Source organism: Ovis aries, chromosome 25 (assembly GCF_016772045.2).
Source record: "Ovis aries strain OAR_USU_Benz2616 breed Rambouillet chromosome 25, ARS-UI_Ramb_v3.0, whole genome shotgun sequence".
Taxonomy (NCBI): Eukaryota; Metazoa; Chordata; class Mammalia; order Artiodactyla; family Bovidae; genus Ovis; species Ovis aries.
In genome coordinates, this window is record NC_056078.1 from 29,163,008 (window position 1) to 29,187,774 (window position 24,767).

At 37.4% G+C, this 24,767-nt stretch overlaps 1 protein-coding gene across 2 annotated transcripts in view; it reads left to right on the forward strand.

Annotated features, from left to right (window-relative positions):
- The window catches only part of VCL (vinculin), a 112,015-nt gene that overhangs the window by 68,096 nt on the left and 19,152 nt on the right, over positions 1 to 24,767 (forward strand). For both annotated transcript variants that reach the window (XM_027962288.2, XM_027962290.2), the window contains exons 3-13: positions 699 to 849; positions 1,030 to 1,138; positions 3,312 to 3,434; positions 4,846 to 5,006; positions 12,688 to 12,778; positions 13,734 to 13,881; positions 17,102 to 17,255; positions 18,043 to 18,218; positions 20,284 to 20,474; positions 21,704 to 21,903; positions 23,160 to 23,288. In XM_027962288.2, the coding sequence (XP_027818089.1) occupies positions 699 to 849; positions 1,030 to 1,138; positions 3,312 to 3,434; positions 4,846 to 5,006; positions 12,688 to 12,778; positions 13,734 to 13,881; positions 17,102 to 17,255; positions 18,043 to 18,218; positions 20,284 to 20,474; positions 21,704 to 21,903; positions 23,160 to 23,288 (1,633 nt within the window). The remainder of the gene's footprint in view (positions 1 to 698; positions 850 to 1,029; positions 1,139 to 3,311; positions 3,435 to 4,845; positions 5,007 to 12,687; positions 12,779 to 13,733; positions 13,882 to 17,101; positions 17,256 to 18,042; positions 18,219 to 20,283; positions 20,475 to 21,703; positions 21,904 to 23,159; positions 23,289 to 24,767) is intronic.

The following is a 24,767-nucleotide window of genomic DNA, read 5'->3' on the forward strand; positions in this document are numbered from 1 at the left end:
TAGTACAGGAGGATCAAGGTGAATATTTGCTTTATGCGTTTTGGGTTCCTTTTTAAAATGATCTCCCACCTCCAAAAGACACGTGACTTCACTGATCAGGTCATCCATGCTATTAAACTAAATTATATCAAACTATTAATTACTGGTTATTAATGCCAGTGACATTTTAATAAACACCACTGTTTTATAGGGCTGTTTTCAAACAGTCTAGTTTGTCAAGCAAATCCATTTGACTAGATGAATGAAAAATTTGTACATTACCTCATGCTTTTTCTTTGCGTTTCCTCCTATTCCTTTGGTTCGTCTGATTATTATTTTTTTCATTTAGTACAGTGCTTTGGTATTTTGTTTCCAGATGTTGAATCTGAAACTGTTGTCAGTGTCTTTTAATGACAGTGTGTATAGGGTGAGTAGTAAGGAAACAAAGGAGTTACAGAGATATGGCCCCCTAAAGTAAAAGGTCCAGAACTCCTTTTCATTCTGTTTTGTAGTCAGGAAATAATGAAGAACAAAGGCTTAATGCAGTGAGTGAATGAATATGCTGCCCTTAATTGCCCATTTTAAAAGCTGTAAACTCTTGTCTATTTTCCATATAGGAAAAAAATGTGAATTCATCTCCATTTACATCCATTGAATTTGCATGTGATATTCCTCTGCTTGGTTCTGCCAGTGAGTTAACTCCATGTTCCTCCCCACAGGGTGGAGAATGCTTGTACCAAGCTTGTCCAAGCAGCCCAGATGCTTCAGTCAGACCCTTACTCAGTGCCTGCTCGAGATTATCTAATTGATGGGTCAAGAGGCATCCTCTCCGGCACATCAGACCTGCTCCTCACCTTCGACGAGGCTGAGGTAAGGCACCCCGAAGTCCCAGCAGACCTCTTCCTGACAAAAAGCCCAGTCGTAAAGATAATAATGGAGGATTGAGGGTTGTTTAGGATGAGAAAACGTTGACTAGCTACACATCTGAATCACTGTGTTTTCTACTTATCGTTAACACAATTGATTGAATACTCTGAAATATATTTTCAGGTTCGTAAAATTATTAGAGTTTGCAAAGGAATTTTGGAATATCTTACAGTGGCAGAGGTGGTAGAAACTATGGAAGATTTGGTCACTTACACGAAGAATCTTGGACCAGGTTAGTCATATGCTACTTTTATAATAAATGTTCTATGAATTGTCCTTGGTTGATCAGGAGGAAAGGGGCACTCCTCCCTGCTTTTTTTGTGGAAGGTAGGTAATGATGCTTTGGATTTTTAGTTGTCTCTGCTCTCTTGATGGAGCTGACTCTGTGCTTCTACTGAAGAGAAATCATTGTCTCTGAAAGCTGAATCTGCTTTCTGCAAATCCTGGCCCTGTCTAATGAACTGAACTAGACATTGCAAATGTTGCTGGAGAATGTAGGAAATACTTTTCTATTACTGCAATGCTTAAGGCCACCCTGAATCCTGACCTCTTCATTCCACATTATACGGCATTTCTTCACTGTCTGCCAGCTGGCCTGAGCTCTCTGTGACCTCTTAGCTTGCTAATTAGCTCGCCTGCTATTATGGATTCATGCCCTTGCCCAAGACTGCATAATATAATCAGACCTAGAAGGAGAGAAGAGCTTCTGTAGCTAAATCTCTGATTGTGTAGTCATCTGAGAATTAAATATTCAAAATACATGACCAGTACCAGCTTTTGGTGTTATATAACATGAACTTGAGGCTCCTTAAAGTATAAATGAGACTAATGATAAGACATATTAGATGTTTAATTTGTTAGTATTAAGGATCACATATTTTATAAAATTCTTTTTTCTTACATGAGATGATTTTTAATTAATAGCATTTTCTGGAGTCTCCAATGCAGTCATTCTGTAAACTTAACGGCAGTTAAGAATTTCTCTGAGCTATCATTGAAGATCTCTGAGAAATGGCTTTAGAGAAGTACCCTTTAAACTTGTTCCTAGCACTATGAAGAAACCTTATTTCTTCAGATGAAATCTAGTGCAAAATCTCAACATATGAAAGACAAAAATGGAGCCAGTGTGGATCAAGCAGGGGTATCCCCACCTTTCCATCTCCTTTTGGGTACCCTTGAGAATCCATGAAACTACTTAAGAAATTCTAAGAGCAGTTTGAAAATCAAAGTATTAGAGACTCACATAGCACCTTTGAATAATAACCAAAGTAAACAAAAGTTTCTAGTAGGCTAACTCTGAAATACCAGATTGTTTCAAATGCTGTCATCACCATAATTACATTTATAACATTTTTGTTTGTTTTTAATTATGACAGTGAGACCCCCCTCCTTATTTTGGGCAAATTGGAAAGTAGAGAAAATTTTAAAGATGAAAACAAAACATGTTATTGTAATTCCTAAGATTTTTTTCAGCTGCTAGATTCTCAGTACAGACACACGTCATTTTATTGTGCTTCTCTTTCTTGTGTTTCACACATACTGCGTTCTTACAAATTGAAGGTTTATGGCAACCCTAGCTCAAGCAAGTCATTTGGTGCCATTTTTCTACTTCATGTATCTGTGTCATATTTTGGTAATTCTCACAACACTTCAAATTTTTTCATTATTATTATATTCGTTATGGTGACCTGTGATCACTGATATCTTTGATGTTACTGTTGAAAAGATCATGATTCGTTGAAAGCTTAGATGATAGTTGGCATGTTTTAGCCATAAAGTATTTTTAAATTAGGATATGTACTTTGTGTTTTTAAATAGTGTTATTGCACACTTAATAGACTACAATGCAGTGGAGATATAACTTTTATATTCCCTGGGAAACCCAAACATTCCTATGTCTTCACTTTATTATGATGTTCACTTTGTTGCAGTGGTTTGGACCTGAATCTACAGTATCTTTGAGGCGTGCCTCTAGTAGGCTCACATGAGGTTCTTACACATATAGGCTCAGTGGCCAGGTACATGACATGAAAACTGGTATGGAAGCCAGGCAAGGTATTCCCCCACTCACCACTTGTGAATTGTTTTTTTTTTTTTTAATATATATGTATTAATTTCAACAGTTTAAACATATTTGTAAATGTATGTCAAATGTATGAAAATTATGTCACATTTAGGATTTATATTTATTAAATTAATTTTAATGAGAAGAATACATTTGCCTTAAGTTAGAACTGTTCAGCAAAATTCAATGTTATAAATGATAGAGTTCATTGATAGTATGTATGTTTAAATAAGTGGGCAGTTTGGACTTTCATGGTAATTCATAGTGAATATAGGTTCAGAAAGCCTGACTCTGGATTATTTCACTACTCACCCTGTACAATTTATTTCCTGTGCCCCAGGAATGACTAAGATGGCCAAGATGATTGACGAGAGGCAGCAGGAACTGACTCACCAGGAGCATCGAGTGATGTTGGTGAACTCAATGAACACTGTGAAAGAGTTGCTGCCAGTTCTCATTTCAGGTATTTTCTGTCTGTACTTTATCTTACAGAAGGAAAAAAAAAAAAGTGTTTATATGTTCTAAACTCTGGTGTTCATTTTATTTTCTGTTTAGTTGCATGTCCTTCAGCCTAGGTAAAAATGCAGCTGGTTAGCTAAGAGCCAGGATTCACTTTCTTTAATGCTCTCCTCCTGCTCTTTGTGTGAAACTGCCCTCCTATTGCATACTACTGTTCCCTTGAAGTTCTAACAGGCTCCTTTTCTTCTCTAGGAACTCTAGTTTTGGATGTATGGATCTTGACCCCTTTCTTTGTACTTGGGAAAAAAAAATTAGGAGCTGGATTAGATCTAGAACACTATATAGTAGAGAATTGAGTCCACATCCCTTTCCTGGCTCTTCTCTACGTTGAAGAGCTGATGGTCTATACCAGCTAGGATCACCTTCCCATTGGGCAAAGCCCACAAATGCAAACATGATGGCTACTCTCTCAACTAGCAAAAGAGAATTGTGCTTATTAAGAGTCTAGTATGTATCAGATATTTCTGGTATGTATCACATATCTTGTTGTTTATGTAAATTTTCTTAGTCAAGTTATGTGTTAGTTGGTTTAACTCTAAGAGGGTTTCTTTATTTTCAAAATCTTTTAAGGCATGTCACTGTAACCCCCCAGCGACTGCCTTCCTGCTTTGTCATTTTTCAGGTAGTGATTAAAATAGGAGATGTGAGTATAAGAGTTCAGAAAGCCCTTATATAAACTAGAAAATAAAAAATTGTAAATAGAGTCTTATAGTCTTCTCAAAAATATGTTTTTTGAGGCCAACTGTTCCATGTGGCAGAAAGGCTTTTGGGAAAAATATTTCTTTCTAATTTGGGTAACTCAATAAAACGTTGATTAATCTTTGTTTTTATAATTTTATTAGTTTATGAGAAGATATTTTCTTTTCCAATGTTTCATTATTATTTTCTTCTTTACTTGTAGGGGTTAGATAGCCCTTCCTATATGTTAAGAGAAATCATGGAAGATAAACTCAACACTGGGATCTTCCACTAGGATTGAGGCAGCAGCATACTCTGGTTACAGTTTAACTGACTGTTTTTATCTTGTCCCATTAGGTTTGTGTTAGATGGGACCAGTGTTAGGCCTGGGATGGTAACTGATTTAGAACAGTGGATATTTTGGATCTTCAGTACATGCATGTTAAATTAGTTCCCTGATCATGATGTGGTGATGTTTTGTACCTTCAGTTTTCTTTACAGTGAAGGTTGCTGATAGTGGAATTTTAATAGCAGACTTGTAGTATTTATTTTCATATTCTTTTTAAGACCCTAGAAGCCCAAAACATGTTCAAAGTGTGAAACATCTTGTGTGACTATTGTAATACAGCAAGATTACATTCCAAATTTAGTTTCTGATCTTTTGTTTATTTTTACAGCTATGAAGATTTTTGTAACAACTAAAAACTCCAAAAACCAAGGAATTGAAGAAGCTTTGAAAAATCGCAATTTTACTGTAGAAAAGATGAGTGCTGAAATTAATGAGATCATTCGTGTATTACAACTCACTTCCTGGGACGAAGATGCCTGGGCCAGCAAGGTAAGTGTTATTGGGGAAGAAATAAGCAAAATCCCTAATTCTCCCCTCTTGGGGTTGTGATTGTCTCATATTTTATCTTGTAATTTCGTGCAGCATAAGACTACTTAGATATTATGAAAGTAATTTCATCTTTATTTCATGAATTGCTTGCTGCTTTTGCACTTTTCCTTTGTTTTCAGGTAGAACAAATAAATAGGTATGTGAGGTGAATGTTGGTTAAAAGCTGAGATGTGTAGCTTTTCTTTCAAACTGGAGTCTCGTTTATTGAGTTGGTGGAGGAGTTCTGCTGTGGTGTATACTCCCCTGGGTAGGAGCCCTGCCTTTCACGTGGGTGGTTGTTGCTAGGTTACTAAGTAAGATACAGAATATGCCTACAGCTGAATTTTATGGAAAACTTTTCTTAATCAGCTTTTGACCCAGAGAAATCTACGAAGGAAAATATAGGCATTTCTAAGTGTGTCTCTTTATCATTCCATTCTCCCTAAAGAAAGCTTCACTGAAATAATAGTTTTCACATTGTCTGTTAGTTTGAGGGTCCCTTTCCCCTTGGTCTATAATTTCCTGTTGGACTCCACAAGGGCTGGTGGATTCCTCCTAGACCCCAGCAGCAGGGGTTTGAGGTGCTGCTCTGGCCTGCTTCTCCCTGTTTAGTGACTGGAAACAGAGACACTTCTCTTATAGGAGCCCAAGATGCAGACAGTGAGGGGAACCCACTGTCTCTAGGACCCAGCTTCCCCTACTGTGTGGACCCAAATGTGATCTCCAGGGCCACCCAGCAGTCTGAGAGCAGACTGCAGAATGGATTTTGTTGTATGATTTCCACTGGGTGTACAGTAGGGCTCTGTTTGTCCTCTAGGACACCTAAAAGTTAAGGTCGAAGCTGGGCCTAAAATTACCAATTCTGTCTCTTTTGTTGCTCAGGAAGTTAAACTAAATGTGTAGGAGAAATTAGTTAGATTATCTTAACCATGGATTTGTTTTCAGAGGCATGAAATTATTGAACAAGTCCTGAGACTATATTTTAAATCCATATGGTAAAATCATATAAAGTCTTTGATATTTTACTTAATTTTGCTTTTGCATGTTTGACAACTTTCACTTCCCTGTTATGACTTCTTTATGCATCTTTTTTTGTTCTCTTGTTTGTTTTATTCTTTTTCTCACGTTTAGAAGGTAAGCTTTCTCTTGCCTTTTAGTTTCTTGCTTAAAAAGAGAAAAAGCATGTCTGTGAGGTTTTCTTGTGCTGTGTGCCATGCCTTATCCTGTGTGCTGGTGTGTAGCACTGTGCTCGATTATGCGTCAGAATGTGACTTAATATGGGACTTGGGGCTGTGCTGGGCGGACTGTTTAGCTCAAAAGGAGCTGTTTTTTGGGGGGAAGCAAGAGGAAAGACATTAATATGGGATGTCAGGCTTTCTATATTTGGTGGGCGCTTTCCTCTCTTTGGGGACTTCCCTGGTGGCTCAGTGGTAAAGAATCCCCCTGCCAGTGCAGGTGATGTGGGTTCAGTCCCTGGGTCGGGAAGATCTCCTGGAGATGGAGGATCTCCTGAAGGAAATGGCGATCCACTCCAATATTCTTGCCTGGGAAATCTCATGGACAGAAGAGCCTGATGGGCCATAATCCATGGTGTCACAAAGAGTCGGACACGACTGAGCAACTAAACAATTCCTCTCTTTGAGCAGGCTCCTGGGAACTGCTTTGACCTGGTCCTTCCCACTGACTTCTTTTGAGGGGCAGATTTCCCCATGTGGGCGATCCCTAAGTTATCTGTGGATCCTGCTCTTAGCAAAGGAAACTTCCAGCTGATGCCATCTCTGTATTTGTCACTCGTGCCAGTTTCCTTTGCAGGCTCTGGAGCTTGGCTTTTGGAGATGCATCATTGAGGTTTTAAGCCATAATGAAAATAGGTAGGCTAGAGAGTCTCAATGAGGGACCTGTCCTTCACAGTAATCCAAGCCTGCAGAATCAAAAGGAAAAAGTCAGGTGTACCTAAAGTTTTTCCTAACTTCAGTCCCTGGCTCACTGCATGTTCTGCTGTGTGAGCTGTGAATCAGCCATCGTTCTCTATGACCTCATGTTCCCCTAACCTAATCTCTTTCCTTATTCTCTTCCCTTTGCTTCTAGCAGATGAGAAATAGTAAAAAATGAGGAGCAGGCACTGCAACCGTCATGTTTCTATTTTCAGAGGGGAAAAGTCATCCATCAATTAGAATAAGTCATTGAGCTTTACTTTGTGAAAATTTGAGAGCTGCTTCTTTAAAGACCAAAACCCAAACTGTGGTCAGTTGAGGTTTTCAGGAGGAAGATTAGGCACTTGGGGGCACATACAAGGGAAATAGACCTGGTCCCCACTGTGTCACAGTCTAATAGCCATCTCAGTTTTATGCTGATCTGGAAGGAATCAGACTGTTAGGATACTGTAAAACTATCAGAATTAAAGGAAATAAATAAAATTAGCTCAGCCAAAAGAAGCTTAAGTACAAAATGAGATCAGAATGAGCAATGAATATTTATTTTTAAACTTCCTTTTGCTTTTGTTATACATTTACCTGATTCAAAAGTCAAAATGCTGTAAAAAGATATATATGACATAGCTAACTCTCATCCCAATCCCTTTCCACTCTATCTCCCTTACCCGCTGAGTAATTGTTTTTATGAGTGGCAAGAATATTTAGAAAAAAATTTTACCCTGAAAATGGAAGTTGGTAACTAGGATTTTAGTTATTTTTCAGTAGCATTATGCATCTTTCATTGCTCACTTGAAAGCAGTGAATTAATCAGACCCTGCGTCTGTCTGTGACCCCTGGGTTCCCATTCTGTTTAATACATGCAATATTTTTACCTCCTCTCACCCCTTACCAATAAAGAATTAACTTTGTCTTACCATACTTGTTTCATGCCTCCCCATTGGTGCAGTTTTCTCCTGGAAAGTGATGATTCCTCTAGAAAAGTGGGGGAAGAAAGTAAGTGGAAAAAATTCTTGGTAAAAGTGCGTCTTGCCGAATAAATTAAGATTTTAAAGAGGCAATGCAATAGCTGACTATTTTATGTTTTATACCTACATTCAGATGGCAGATTTACAAATTTAAAAGTATTTTGACTTAAAACCCTTCCTTTTATTTTGAAAATAAAAGTTCTCCCCCCTTAAATCAATAATCATCTTATAATGATTTTTAAAAACTAGTTTAGCATTTTTCCTGAGAATACATCATGAGACAAAAAAATTTAGGGATTAAACAGAATTCACATTTTACCCTTTGTAAATTTAGCAATATATATTAATCTTTTTTGGTGTTTATATTACTTGTATTTTGATGCATGTTGAGAATAAAGAGGAAATGAGAAAAAATTTAAAAACGTTTCATTACTGAGAATTTTTGAACCCTATGAGGTGTTCCTATAACTGCACCCTGAGTCAGTTATTCAGAATTTGTCCCTGTGGTCTATCTCCTCCCACTGTGGGCCTAGGTTGGTGGTGGGTAAATGTAGTGAGTGACTCAGATGTCTTTGTGCAGATTAGAGTACCAAAGAAGGAAATACTGCTTAGAACCTGTGATTCTATAACACTTTCCCTTACTGCAGACCATTGGGGTTTAAGTGTTGATTTTTATTTCAATTTTGAAAAAATAAGGTTATCTATGAGCTTTTTATGAGCCTTTTAATGTGATGCAATATTAGTATTCTAGTATGCAGCTAACACAACAAAGGATTTATCTCTTAGAGTCTGAGATAAATAGTTAATTTAAGCGTTTATATATCTTACCCCCTCCCCCAACCAAAGGAGAAAAGCCCACCATGTTAAATTGACATTTCCCTTCTGATCCAAGTGATCTTTTAGTTGATACAACTGATTGTGTTCAAATAGGTGGTGCAGAATTGTAGCACTGAGAAGGTATTCTTAGAAATGGGGAACTGATGCCTGGGAGGCTTGCCTGGAGGTTCAGGGCTAGACAACTTTCTTTCCTTGGTTAAATGTAGTTTACAAGATTTTGTGTTACTGCCCAATTTAACTTTCCAAAAACATCTTTGTTTAAAATATGGATTTGGAGTTAGAAATGTGGTCAGAAATGGAATGGAGTGGGAAGGGTGGGGACAGGAGGTGTTAGTAGAAAAAGGAGAGTAGGTTGGGCAGTGAATGAGAGGGGGTCCTTAGTCACATATTTAAAATTTTCAAGAGCATGGGATTGCAGGAGCTCAGCTTTCCTACCACACTTCCTCTTGACTGTTTGTGGGAGAAACTCAGTGGTTCTTAGTATTAATATTATTCAATGTTCTTTAGGTCTAACTCTGTATTAAATTTCAGAAGTGTTTCAGTTCCTGGAAAAGCGTGGAAAAAGAAGTCTTTTAGGTTGTCCTTCTGACTTTCAGTATGTGTGGTGGAGTTTCAAGGAACTGTGTTTCTTCATTTAAAACCTGAACTCCTAAGAGTTTTACAATAAAAGGAACCAGAGCAAGAGGGGCCAGAACCCTGCCAGCTGTCCCCAGAGCTGCACAACTATATCTGATCTTTTTTATATTCACTAAAAAAAAAAAAAACCACAACAAAACCCAACAACAACAATAAACAGAGAATAGGTTGGTGAAGACTTTTCTCTTTCCCAAATTTGAGATATTATAGAGAAAAGTACTTAGTGAAGGTGCAGTTTTTTTCTCTTGTGTTTCATACCCATAGTGTACTCTGGGTACTTAGACCTACATGGCAAGGTTTAACTAAAAGCTCTGTGGTACATAATGTAGTTGGCCACAGAGTTACGGTTATTTTCATCCTTTATAAATATCTCAAAATTGCTTCTTAGTCCTAGTTGAATTTGTTTATATTATATCTAGTGTTAGTATACTTCTGTTGTTGCTTATGTCAGAATTCTGTTACTTCCATAATAAACACTCCCCTTCAAAAGAAATTCTTACGACATTCTTAGGACACCACAATTTATGTTCCTATAGACATTTTTGCTTTTAATGTGGTTGGTCAAAAAGTTTGTTGGGGACTCGAACAAACTTCTTGGTCAACCCAATAGATATGACATTTAAATGTTCTATGTTTAAATGATTATTTACAACTTGTCTTATTCCAGCAAGAATTGAATGTGGCCCTCCCAGTTTTAAATCTCCAAAATTGTCTAAAATTGATTCTGTTAAAATTTTTGCTAACTAATTGAATTTCCCAGTTTAAAAATGCATCTTCGTTGCATATTTGCCACTGATTCTTTTTAAGAGAAAATGATAGTAATTATAAGAAATAATGTTAACTTCTTCATATTGTCACATCTTCTCAGGACCAAATTAGTCACATCCTTAGAGTTGGATTCTTTCCTTGAAGTGTGGTAGCCATGCTTTATTAGGGAGAGAAAAAACAGTGACTTTTGAGGATACTGAATGCTGAGCAAACCCGGTTTTTCTATTGTGTTTCAAATCATTTTTGGGCAGTGGTGAGTAAAGGCAGTTATTTAGGTTAGTAAGAATTATAAATTTGATTTATAGAGCTAATTTTCTGGGCAGTGACTGTATTAACCAATCCAAACTGGCAAAGCAAAAGATTTGCTGACTACTGTAAAAGGTTAGTGGAATCTTTGACAACTCTCTTTGGTAAAAGAAAAAAAAATTCTTGAATTTCATCCATCAGAAAATAATGAGATTTGAGATCAAATGGGGCTTCTAGGACTGAGCCCCTTAATTTAAAATTGAAGTTAAATGAAGCAATGAGGGAAAAAATGGCTAAAGTAGAACCTAACATGCAAGAAATGCTCAATTAAGGTTAGTTTCCTAACTAATAGCTGTTAATGCTAGAGTAGACACTAGAAAATTTCTGATCTTTGTTTCCTCTTAAATTTAATTTTGAAATATAATAAATATCTATTGAATTTTTCACTAAATATATATGTGTATCAGAGAAATAGTTATTAAGAGGTTTTAAATTAAGTGTTTTTACATGATTTCAGTTTCTCCTCTTCAGCATGTGCACAATATTTCCTAGGTGAGAAATTGTGAATTTTTAAAAAATCTATATCTAGGCAAAGTCCTATAACTTGTATTAGACCCTGAAGGCTATCCAGCTCGGAGGTTGGGTATTGCCTGAGGCTTTCTTTAAAACGATATTAATTTGGGTCTTGCTAATTTGGAATTAAACTAAAGTTGACTTTTGAAGGCAAGGTTTGCTGTACAGAGTAATTAGAACAAGATGGAGGAGGAACAAATATTTGAGAATCAAAGCACTTAAATGCCACTTGTCTACTTGCACTAAATACAAATGGATTTAAAAATAGATCTTCCTACAACTCAGACTTTTATTGATAGATAGCTATCATAATTTCATACACCTCAATAATAAAACTATTTTATTTCCATTTTTTTCAGTAATTTAGTTCACTTCTTTTTAGTTGCTGTGGATGAGAATGTGTTTTTTAGAGCCTTGAAGTAGACAAGTTTATAACAGGAGAACAGCCTGTATCTGTTTAGATGGGGAAAGAGGGAGTCTAAAGCTTTGAGTTCTATACTTTGACTGAGTACTTTGGAAAAGCTGGGGTCAGTTCTTCTGAAACTCTAAGCCTAATTATGAATGCTCCCTATACTTACTGGTGCTAGTGCTGGGTTTTGTTTGCGTTCAAAGTGGGGTGCTCTTAGTGCCCCCAAGTGGAAAACTGGTGGCACCACACCTTTAGGAACCCAAATTTACATCAGTGGGAATTGAAAAGAGGTGGGGATTTAAGACATTCCATAGAGTTTCAGAGGGTAACTCTGTACTTTGATGGATGGACTCTGTAACAGCCAGTTCCCTGAGTGTTAATAACAGAGAGAGAGACTGACTTTTAAGATGTTAGAGACTTAAGAGATGGCCAGTCATTCAGTTGTGAGAATGGGTTCATACGTATTTGTTATATTGTTTTCTGTATTTTTATTTACTTAAAAAACCCTATTAAAATATGTGTATATTTTAAAAGTGATTAGTCTGTTTAGACTTCTCATGCTATATCCTGGGAGGTTTTATGCTAGTCACTATGAATCCTGATTGTAAACAATAGATTGAGACCCCCTTATTCTATCCTGCCTCTTCTTCCAGGTTAGGGATGGTAAGGGAACTAAGGATGAGGAGTGGCAGAGAAGGCTGAATGTATTTTCTTGTGATACATTCAGTGGTTTATTTGTGGAATTAAAACTAAATTGCTAGATTAAAATGTTCAGTTTTCTTCTAACCAGTAATTTCAGGTTCCTTGGGTTAATTAAACATAGTGAAATATCATCCAGTGTGTATATTTCAAAACAAGATGTAAGAGAAACTGTGATTTGTGGCACCACATCCTAATGAGGCTTCTCTGAAGCCAGGAAGGCTTTGGCAGGGCTGCAGTATATGAATGTTGACTAGTAGAAAGGCTGATAATGAGGCATGTGACAAAAGGGCTTTTTCTTGCTAATGATATAAAACTGCTTTGACATGAGCAGTTTTACCAGTTTTCGTAGTTTAGCAATAGGGAGACCAGAAGATAGAATTAACTGAAGATTTGCATGCAAGATGTTGCATTTTGACAGAAATAAGCGTTATGGTGTGATGAGAATATTTTTAAGGCTGTTGTAGGACTACTGTAGCTATTGTATGTTAATAGTGTAACTTCTTCTCTGTCTTACTTTGTATCATGGTATTTCAGTTTTTGCAAAGAAAATAATTTATACTTTTCTTCAAAAGGACACTGAAGCCATGAAGAGAGCACTGGCCTCCATAGACTCCAAACTGAACCAGGCTAAAGGTTGGCTCCGTGATCCCAATGCCTCCCCAGGTAACCCTCTGGTTTTACTTTTCTGATAGATACATCAAAAAGCAGGCAGAAAGAAAAAAAAAAAAAGAATTTATTTCATAATCTCATAATTCTGAGATAACTACTGCAACATTTAGGGGCATATGCCATTCTCTGATAGTTTTGACTAATTGAAGCATTTCTGGTCCTCTAAAGGATGAAGGGCATGAATTAATTACCTCTCATCACAGAGGAATAAACCAAAGTGAACTGGGCATTCTTTGCCAGATTATTGGTTCACCCTTTCCCTGAATCAGAAAGGTAATTATTTTGAATAAAAGCTCTTCTCTTATAGTTCCCATTGGGCAGATTTCCATTTATGCCAACAGAATACTTAATTAAGCAGATGAAATGATGATGCTAATAAGAATTGGGAAGCAAAGTTGACTTGTGATAAGACCCAAATAGGTTATTGAGCTAGGCTTTATGGATTTTCTAATCTAATATTTATTCAGTTTTAGATTAATATTTGAATGAATGTATAAAGCCTAATAGAGTTTGGAGGTGTTAAGTACTATTAAATTGTTAGAGCCTACTTTCATCTCATCCATATGCTTACCACAAGCTGCTTATTATCTCCAGCTGTTTATGGTTCCAAGGATCTTTTTCAGCAGTCTCTGTGGTTGAAACCTCACCCTACGGTTTAAGGGCACTGCTTGGCTATTAACTATCAGATGTATTGCCTTCTATTCACTAGTCATTTAAAGTCATCCATTCCTTCATGAATGAAATGACTTGTAAAGCATCCTCTCTAAATAATTAATAGATCTATAATGTAGATATTGAATCTCTCTCTCTCTTTTTTTTTTCTGGCTGCCCCTGGCTTGTGGGATCTCAGTTCCCCAGCCAGGGATTGAACTCAGGCCATGGCAGTGAAAGCCCAACATCCTAACCACTAGGCTACCAGGGTACTCCCTTGAATATCTCTTTATTTTAGGTGATGCTGGTGAACAGGCCATCAGGCAGATCTTAGATGAAGCTGGAAAAGTTGGTGAACTCTGTGCAGGCAAAGAACGCAGGGAGATCCTGGGAACCTGCAAAATGCTAGGGCAGATGACTGACCAAGTGGCTGACCTCCGAGCCAGGTAAAGTTTCTCTGCTCTCACCAGAGCACTGGTGGTAACAACTGGGATCTTGCTTCTGATGGAGTGATTCAGAAGCAAGTTTCTGTGAATTTTACTGAGTTCTCTTTGGCTAATAGATAACATAGGTATTACATTCTGTGTTGGAATTGGAGTGAATTTTCCTTTTGATGAACTTTTAAAATATATAGATGCCTTGTAGTAAAGTTGAAGTTGAAACAGAAATATGTTTTTATAGTTTCTAGTCATAGGCTTATGAAAAACAAGGTATAGTGGATAGATGTCTTTTATGAAGGATGATGGAGAGAAAAAGAAACATAAATTGGAATTTAAAAAATCAGTTAAATAGATTATCCTCTGTGTTGGTCATATCTAGGCTCTGTTGAGTTTCTATTTGATTATTATTCATTTAGTTTTATAATTCTTTTATCTATCTCTTAGCCACTTCAAGTTTTGGCTTTTAGAATCCAACTCCATTCCTCTAAACTGTGTTTAGTTTGCTGATAAGAAAACTCAGTATAATAGGTTTGTTTGGAACTCATACATATAGTTAATGAAGTTCTAAAAGATCTTCAATTTTTATGAAATTTTATACTATGGATATTGAGAAAATTGAGGTATAGATAGAGTTTAATTTTGCTTCAAGATGGTCATGACACATCTCGAGGTAATTGGAATTACCTACAAACTAAGACCTCAGGAACACTCCTTGATGTGTTGCATACCATTACACATGGCCTCAAATGTATTAACATAATGGAATCCAGAATATAGTTATGTTTTTTCTTTGGCCATGCCACGTGGCATGTGGGATCTTCATTTCCCAATCAGGGATTGAACCTGTGTCCCCTGCATTACAGAGTCTTAACCACTGGACGACCAGGGAAGTCCTAAATACGGTTCCTAACCTGTTTTGGACCCAGGTCATTTTTATAATTTGATGAAGACTATCAATCTCTACCTAAAAAAGATGCATATAAACATGCTTATACAATATTATGTGTAATTTCCAGAAGTTCATGGATTCACTGTAGCCCTGGAAGCTCCATGGGCTTCAGGGTAAGAGTCTTTACCTTGAAGGAAAGAAGAAACTGCATAAATAAATGTGATCTCATTGAGTGCAGTGGGCCTTTTCTCCTGCTGTGAAGCAGTCTCCTCTGTCATGAGCCTGACAGAAACTCTACAGAAAGGACAAAAAGAAGTCCTGTTCCCATTCGGAGAAATGCCAATGCCTTTTTGACAAGATTCTTGGCTCTTCTAATTTCTCTTGGCTCTTCTAATTTCGCTCTGCTGCCTCTTTTGTGTGCAGCCTTTTCACAGTGTGGTAGACAGCTTTCAGTTGGAATTCTCAAGTACACAGTTATATGTGTTTAGAGAAAGATGAATCTGAACAAGAGAATGAGGTAGTTTCTGTACAGGATCGACCATAAATCTATAAAGAGAAAAGGTTGAAGCAGTGAGGAGCCCCAGTGAGTCTGCTTCACACTGGCGCCTGCAATCTCCTTTCACAATGAAAGAGTGCAAAGCTGTCTCCCTGTTATCCTTTCTTGGATATGCCTAACTGTCTAACAGTTTAGCGGCTGAAACTCAATAACAGTTTCCTCTTTAGTATTCTTTTATTCAGTCACCTAGGATTGTAAATGTATATTTTCCTCTCCATGGGACTCAATAAGCTTTTTCTTTTGAATGAAAAATTATGTAGCCCGTAAATATTTTTACTTTTTCACAGTTGGACTCTTACACAAACAAGGTTCCTCATCATGAATTATTAGATTTGAAAGAAAAAAGCAAGTTAAAACATAAAAAGTATCTTTCCAAAAGTCTCAGATCCTTTGCCATAAAACGGAGGTGTCAAGCATAAGTAAAACGTGTATATATTTATATACAAATATTATTGGCAATAAATATTATTGAGTTCACTACCTCAAATATTGGTGTACATGAGAAACCTAAGTTTAAAAAAGAGGTTAGATAGATGAATGATAAGTCCATAATCCATACTATCATTAAAGGAAGCAAAGATATTTGGAGGTTATCCTAAAATCAGAAGCTTGGGTTATGATTAGCCATGCTATTGGACCAAATGATGGAGTTGTTGCTCACTATCATTGAATTTACCAGGCTGGGTAGACTAAAAAATAAGAATATGAAAAGATGGCATATCTTACTTTCTTATGACTTGGGAAGTCTCTTACAAAGGGAAAATAAGTTTCCACTAACTCGTATCATTTTTTGTAGTAGCAGCATACTACTTCTGAGAAAGGAAAATAAAGAAATTAGTTATTTAGGAACTTGGCGAGAACTTGTCACTCTGTGCCCTTTCCCTCAGTACTAACTGCTTTTGATACGTACAGGATGCATAGGGATGGAAGGTCGATATTTAAGATTACCATTAGGTTATGATAATGTCAATTCTGTAGTAATAATAGTTATATATGTGTATTGGTTTATTGCCAAACTGTTTTCAACTATTTCTTTTTGTGAGGCACCACTCTGTTTGATAAGCAGGGCAAGTATTGTTACCTACCCACTCTTCATTTTCTAAGTTAGAAAGCTGAAGCCCAAAGAAGTTAAACATAAGGTTCCACAGGTACAGGAGCCAGGATTTGAACACAGATCTCCTTGGTCCTGGTGTGGTGTGCTTTCAGTAACACCATGCATGCTGCCTCCTGAAACATTTTCAATGTATATTTGCCCATAAATAAGACAATCTAATGGGCTGTTTATTTCTAAAGCATACCTACTATGGTAACAAACCCTCCATAGCAATAAGATCACAAGTGGGTTTGCCCCTCTTAAGATTAGGTTTGGTTATGTAATCACCAAGAGGAGAATTATAATTATCAAAATTTGCAGGTCTTCAAGTGGTTATTCAGTTCCGTAAAGCTTCTGTATGATATTGTTGTTTTCTTTTTTGTTTTGTTTTGACCATGCTACACAACATGTAGGGTCTTAATAATTCAACCAGGGATCGAACTCATGCTCGTCGCAGTGGAAACTCAGAGTCTTAACCACTGAACTGCCAGAAAAGTCCCTGCTACTGGTTTTAAGATGGTTTGGATGGTTTGCTTTGTTTCTCTCTGTTTCCTTGTGTTATCCCAGATTTAGTGGAGGAAAGGAAAAAGGACAAATATGCAAAATGATATACACTATGCTTTTAGTATTATTTTGCCATTAAGATTTTGAGAGAGTACAACAGCAACACATCTGTCTGTTTGAGTAGAGGACAAGGAGCCTCACCCGTGGCCATGCAGAAAGCCCAGCAAGTGTCTCAGGGTCTGGATGTGCTCACAGCAAAAGTGGAAAATGCAGCCCGCAAGCTGGAAGCCATGACCAACTCAAAGCAGAGCATTGCAAAGAAGATCGATGCTGCTCAGGTAGCGATGGTGATTTTCAGGAGGGGTGGGAAATAAAAGACAAAGAGAAATGTTCTATAAATATCCTCTATCTCCCTCCTCCCGATTTTCTGTGGGTGGATAATGGGTGTTTGTAAGTGGTGACTGATTCCCAGCAGCTGTCATTGTTAACATGTTTCCTACTACCACAGGCTTAAGACTGATGTTTATCTATATTTTGAAATGGAGATCTTAATTTCGAATACTTCAGTTAGTTAGAAATAAGTGTTCTGAGTACCATTCTCCTAGTTCCTGATGGAGATTGCTGCTGCTGCTGCTAAGTCGCTTCAGTCATGTCTGACTCTGTGCGACCCCATAGATGGCAGCCCACCAGGCTCCCCCGTCCTTGGGATTCTCCAGGCAGTATGTTAAACCTGTTCTTCATCTCAGAATTCACAACTATATTTGGTCATAGCAATGTTAAAGGGTTAAAAGTTTTTGATACTACTCTACTGTAAAATGATTTTCAAGTATTTCATGAAGAAAAATGTTTAAGAAACTGAAGAATTAATAAGGTATGATTAATTCAAAGATAAGATAAAACTCATGAAGATATTTTATCCTGATGAGAATAAAAAAGTCAGTTTTAACAAGATGGATTGATTTGATTTTCCCTTAGCAAGAACCAATGTAAAATAATAAAGACTAGCATTATTGCTGATATGCCTTGTGATTACTTTTGAAATATTTCTGATGCCCTTGTTAAGTTGAATAACATTGGTTCATGAGTAAATCACAGTGTGCTGCTTTTTCATTTCTGTGTGTGTAGAATTGGCTTGCAGATCCGAATGGTGGACCAGAAGGAGAAGAACAGATTCGAGGGGCTTTGGCTGAAGCTCGCAAAATAGCAGAATTATGTGATGATCCTAAAGAGAGAGATGACATTCTGCGTTCTCTTGGAGAAATATCTGCTCTGACTTCTAAATTAGGAGATCTACGGAGACAGTATGTATTTAATCAGTTAAATGATGCTTTACCTCCTCCCTTCTCCCCCCTGAGCACATATGTAGTTAAATTTTATAGGTTAAATGCACATATGATGCTCTTCTCCTGTATTCTCATTGATTCTGTGTGACATGGTAAGGGCAGATGGTTTTAAATTATTAATTAATTTAGGATACTAAGAACACCTTTTTTGGGATCTGTTTTTTAAATTTCTTAGGACATCCTGCTACACCATATTTGTGACTTTTCTGTTTTGCAGGCATATGAGGAAAATAACTTGTGGCTAGCTGTGAAAAGATAGGGGTGTGTGGGGGGTAGGATTGAGGAGACATAAGAAAATATTTTCTTCCTTCCTAAGCAGTGTATTTTTTATGTAGCAATTATAAAAGATCCTTAAATATGATATTCTCACCACAGCTTCTTTTGAAGATTTTTTTAAAAAATCAGACAGATAAGGCCTTCTTAGCACCTACTTGGATTATATTGAAAAAAGGTGTTGCTTTCTCCTTTTGAAAGATATTTTTCTGTCTTAAGAAAGCAACTGCATCACATGCTAAAAGGACATTAAGAAAGTGTACGATAGCAAAAGTTAAGAGTTGATTCTCTCTCCCGCCTCAGTCATCTAGCCACTTCTCTAGGGAAAACAATAGTCAAGTATCTTGGGAGATTTAAGATACTTGAATGCTTCAGTTCCTGTTTTCCTGTGTTTCATTTAACTTGTATGTTTCAGTTCCTGTTCTTCCATGGGAGAGTGCCTACCTTTTTCCCAAAGAGGTACTTTAGAGTTCTTTCAAATCTTATACGTTGGCTAAGAGAGCAATATTGGCTAAGAAAGCAAACTCCTGCCTCAGACCATGAAATAGAAATGAGCGAGAGTGGAGTGGACATACTTTAGGCAGGAGGTTGTGGTGATAGAGAGCAGCCTATGTAATAGCTAAGATTTGATTTGGTATCAAGCTCAATCAATTGGGGGTCACTGCTTTATACCCCAAATCTTAAGTTATGTAGGTGGGAAAATGTATAACTAGACAATTGTAAAATACAATGGGTTTCCCAGGTAGTGCTAAAGAACCCGCCTATCCATGCATGAGACATAAGAGACGTGGGTTCGATTCCTGGGTCAGGAAGATGCCCTGGCGTATGGCAGGGCAACCCACTCTAGTATTCTTGCCTGGAGAATCCCAAGGAGAGAGGAGCCTGGTGGGCTACAGTCCATAGGGTCTCAAAGAGTCAGACACAACTGAAGCGACTGAGCACCCACACATGCAAAATACAATATCGACAAATTTAGGCATCTGTTTATTAACATTAGCCTGTTAGTGCAGTCTGCTTACATTTTTACTATATACAAAAATACACAGAGAGGAAACTGTGTTCTCAGGATCTAAACACAAGCCCATATTCATAGCAAGCACTCAGTAATGTTTCTTAATGAAGAGAGAGTTAATGATGACACTGATAACAGCAGACCTTCATGTTTGGTCACATGCCATCATTACTTATAATATCTATCTAATATATGTATTTATATAAAACTTCCTAACAGGGCAGTTACCTTTTTTGTCCAGCTTTACAAAAATGGAGAAAGTATAAAAATTTAGAATCATAAAGGAGCTCTTAAGATGGTATCTAAGTTAGTCATTCTATCAGGTAGGCTAATATTTGCGGTTTTCTTAGTGAGACCAGGTACACTTCTCCTGGTTTACTTTTCTATGGCCTACTGGATTTGAGCTATAGAATGAGTCATACTCTTGAGGTGGCCGGCTAGAGGGAAGGATCAGTCAGCTAATCTATTGATGACTGAGCTCAGCTTACCAAATGGTTGAGCTTGGTTGAGCCAGAATGACCAAATTCATATTTAACTATCTTAACTAGGAAAAACAATCAGAATTTATAGTATTAATTTCTTATTTAAGGGCCAAATAGATAAATCCCTTTCCTTTCAAGTCAAGTTAATAATAATCATTAGCAATTTATCATTTCATTAGCATTCCTATTATCGGTTTAGTCATCTCAATGTAAAGAGTATCTTGGTGTGACAAGGTGACTATTTTTTTCTCTGCAGAGGAAAAGGAGATTCCCCAGAGGCCCGAGCATTAGCCAAACAGGTAGCCACAGCCCTACAGAATTTACAGACTAAAACAAACAGGGCTGTGGCCAACAGCAGACCTGCCAAAGCAGCTGTCCACCTTGAAGGCAAGATTGAGCAAGCGCAGCGGTGGATTGATAATCCTACTGTGGATGACCGGGGAGTTGGTAAGGCTATTAGTGGACTTAGCCTTCATTAAACTTATTTCAGTGAAGATAAGCAAGTTGTTGCTAGAGATCCTGTGTCATCTGTGATTAGGTACAGAGGGGCTCTTTAGTCACTGGTGAGTAAGTAATTCCACAGTAGGACTTCATCTCTGAATGTAGCCAGTAGTATTTCTTTGATTTAATCAAAATTATTAGCAAATAAATGATTTTGTTGCAGGCAAATAGAGAAGTCCTCAGGTTGCAATTGAAACTTTGAGCTGATTATTTCCAGTTTAAGTGTACTTTCATTCTATTATATTTCTTTCTGTTATTACAGTCCTTAGAAAGTTGACAGTTAAATATAATTTTTAAAACTAAATAAAAGGTACTTAACTGCCAACGTTATTTTCAGTTGTGAAGTCTCCTGTATCACACAATCACCTGTAGAATTGATAACCTAAAATTTTGATTTTTGAGATATTTTAGGAATAGAACTATAAGAATTTAGGTCATATTATGATAGCAAGCCTGTTGAAGCTGAAAGATATATTTAGTTTGTTTGCTGCATTCATTGGAAAAATTTTAATTATTTTAATTAATCCAGTGTTGGCTGATCAGGCAGATGTATAATTTACTGGTGGAGGAATAACTTGGTACAAATTTTCTGAATGGCAATTTGGAATTATTATATGTCAGGAGCTTTAAAAAAAGTTTATACCCATTGACTCAGCATTTTGACTTATAGGAATTTATTCTAAGAAATAATTAGAGATATTTCTAAGGAGTTACAATAATGTATATAAACAACATAAATATTTAATAAGTAAATTGTCAACAATTAGGTTCATATGATAAAATATTACATAAATTTTAGATCATGATTTTTGAATAATATTTAATGATGTAGAAAAATGCTCATGTTAAATAAAAAGAAGCACAGAATAAAAGTTAATGTATAGTTTATCCCAGATTTATGAAAGAGAAATGTATGTATGTATATAGAGGAGCATGCAATGCATTAAAAAAAACTGGAAGGAAATGTTCTAATATATTAGTCTCCGAGAGATGGGATTATGGGTGGTTTATATTTTTTTACATTTTTTATATTTCTCAAATGTTTTGTCTTTTTAGTGGTGGGGAGGAACACACCACTAAATGTTACTATTAAAAAAAGAAATCCTTACCAGAATGGCACAGTGATTGGCCTCTCCATATCCTTGTGAGTGTCAGTGTTTTCCCTCCTGGTACAGGTCAGGCTGCCATCCGAGGGCTTGTGGCCGAAGGACATCGTCTGGCTAATGTCATGATGGGGCCTTATCGCCAGGATCTTCTTGCACAGTGTGACCGAGTGGACCAGCTAACAGCCCAGCTGGCTGACCTGGCTGCCAGAGGGGAAGGGGAGAGCCCCCAGGCGAGAGCTCTTGCATCTCAGCTCCAAGACTCCTTAAAGGTAGAGCTCGGGAGCATGTATCATTGCATTTCTTATGCTTAACTATAATTGAAAAACTAGGGAGGGAGAGAGTTTTTAAAATACATAATTTCCTGAGTCTAGGGAAAGTGAAAAAGATGTGATCAAGAATATGAGAAAATCCAGAGTTTATTAGGAAAAAGCTTATCAGTGTGTGATAGGAGTTAAAATTGTGTTTCCCAAGAAATACAAGAGCTCTTTCATATCTGCTCTACCACGTATCACTTACACTTGTTTAGTCAGACAGCTTTTTTTCCTAAAATGGACTCCTTTTTTAAACTTAAATTTATTTAAAAGAAAAGTTTATAATAATTTTGAAGTCAGGAGCTTGATGAGCTGGTTATATTTTTTCTAATATTCTGTAAAAGAAACAATTATTAAAATAAAAACATTTTTCTGTATAACACCTAAAATCTTCTTAGATATCACCAGCCAGTGCATGCCATCCACTTTGAGAAACAGTGGAGGTGACTGAAACTTTTTTGAGTATAAATCTGTTCTAAGACTTGGACTGGAACTTCCCTGGTGGTCCAGTGGCTAAGATGCCACACTTCCACTGCAAGGGTCACGGGTTCAATCCCTTGTTCCCCTGGTCAGAGAAGTCCCATATGCCTTATGGTGCAACTAAAAAGCAAACAAAGAAAAACCTTAGGTTGGACTAAATGTGAGTTATAAAAAGGAGTTTTTTTCATGACTTCTGAGAATTCTCTTCTTTAGATCCATGTTAGAAAATGGATACATATAATGGTTATTGAGTTTTTCTTGAAATTTATTTGAAATATCATGTATCCAAAAAAATCCATTATTGATTTCTTTCTTCTAAATATAAGAAATTACTTAGAAATTTGGCACTGTATCCACAGTATCTTACAGTTACTGAGATCATGTCAGGCCCCTCCAGCATTGGGACTGGTGAGGGATTATCTCATCTCATGGTCGTCTTTGGGCTCAACCCTGTGATTCTTAGTATTATTTCTTAGAGGCCATCAAGAAATGAAATAAGATTTCTTACTTGGGTGGAACAGTCTCTAGAGCAATGTGGGTTATGTCCTTAATTGCTTAGAGGGTAAGATTCACTTATACCTGTTTTATGCTAGCTCAGTGCTTTGCACATGGTTGATACTCACAGTTGATAACATTGAAAGAAACACTGAAGGAGTGAATGGGAAGAGAAGACAGTGGCAGATGTGGTTTTTGGATATTTACGGAAAATTTCATTTGTAAACAATGCTTTTAAGGATCTGAAAGCCCGGATGCAGGAGGCCATGACTCAGGAGGTGTCAGATGTTTTCAGTGATACCACAACTCCCATCAAGCTGTTGGCGGTGGCAGCCACTGCTCCTCCTGATGCACCCAACAGGGAAGAGGTGGGTGTCTGAGGTCTTCCATTTCTTCTATTGGCCATCCGCGTGTGTGTGTGTGCATGTGTGAAGGTAAAATGTGACTACAGTGTACATCGGGGTGGTTGGGAAATTGTGGATGAAGAGTAGAAGAGGGAAGGAAGGCCTTGCCACTTCTTATTTCAGTCACCACGTATATCAGCTAGGAATCTCTTTAGGACATGTCTTCACTTGCAAGTAGTGGAAGACCTGACCATCAGAGATGAAAACAATGGGTTTTATTTTTATCACATAACAAGAAACAGGGAGCTAGGTAGCCTTGGCATTGATTCAGCAGCTTGACACCTTGAAAGCTGGCATCTCTGTGATTTTCATGATCTTTCCTGATAGAGATGGCTGATGCAGCCCTGGGCATTATGTTCAAGGCAGTAAGAAATGAGGAATGGGGACACCCCGGTCATAACTGCCGTAACAGTCCCTCTAGTCATAATTGTCCCTTCACTGTGTCCTTAGGACCCTTTATTCTTGACACCAAAGTCAGGACACTTCTTTTAAGTCATTTGATGTCATTCTTTTACTCAAACCCTTCAGATTACTCCTCTCTGTCCCAGAGTGAAGCCAGAGTCCTTACAATGAACAGTAAGGCCAGTGATGTGCTGGTAGACCAGCTCTCGAGGAGAAAACAAAAAACAAAAGACTCTGATTTGTAAAGTTTGTTGACTTTCATGATGTAAATACTCCCACGATGACTGGTTCAGTGTGAAGTCACTGTAAGCAGAATTGGGAAGAGATGGGCACTTCTGGCTCTTATGAGTTTGTGTGAGTTGATACCAGCATCTTCGTCACACCACTGCATCTGAGATGGTCCCCATCTACTTCTCTGACCTCATCTGGTACCTCTCATCCCTCTCATGCTCCTCTCTCTGCATTGACCTTCTTGTATTGTATTCCCAGTATTCCTTGTTTGTGTTTATATGTTCTAATCTTGAAGCCCTTGCTCTTCTCTGGTCCTCCTACAGATAACTGCAAATACTGTTTACTCGCTATCTTCAGCTCTCTACTGAAACATCACTTTGGGGTCACCACCTAAGAGAGCAACCCCAGCCCAAGGAATTTCCTTATCTCCACATCCTGTTTCTCCTTTGTGTTTATCAACACTTGCATATTTACCTCATTTTTCTTTGTATGTTTCCCTCATGTTAGCATGAAAGCTCCATGTGGACAGGGATTTTGTTTTGTCATTACTTTATTCCCATTTCTTGGCACAATTCTTGGCACATCATTGGCACTGAATAAACGAAAGTAAACACTCCCAGAAATCCTCCAGGAGACTTTTGTGCATGTCTCATTGACTGGAACTCTGTCACAAGGCTACCTGACTGCAAAGGAATCTAGGAAAGCAAGTATTTGGTTTTCTAGACTCTGTAGTCCTGGCAATGAAGGAGAAGGAGTTGGGTCAGGCACCCAAGACAGTGTAGAACAGGTGGGCAGAAGTTTGTGTTATTC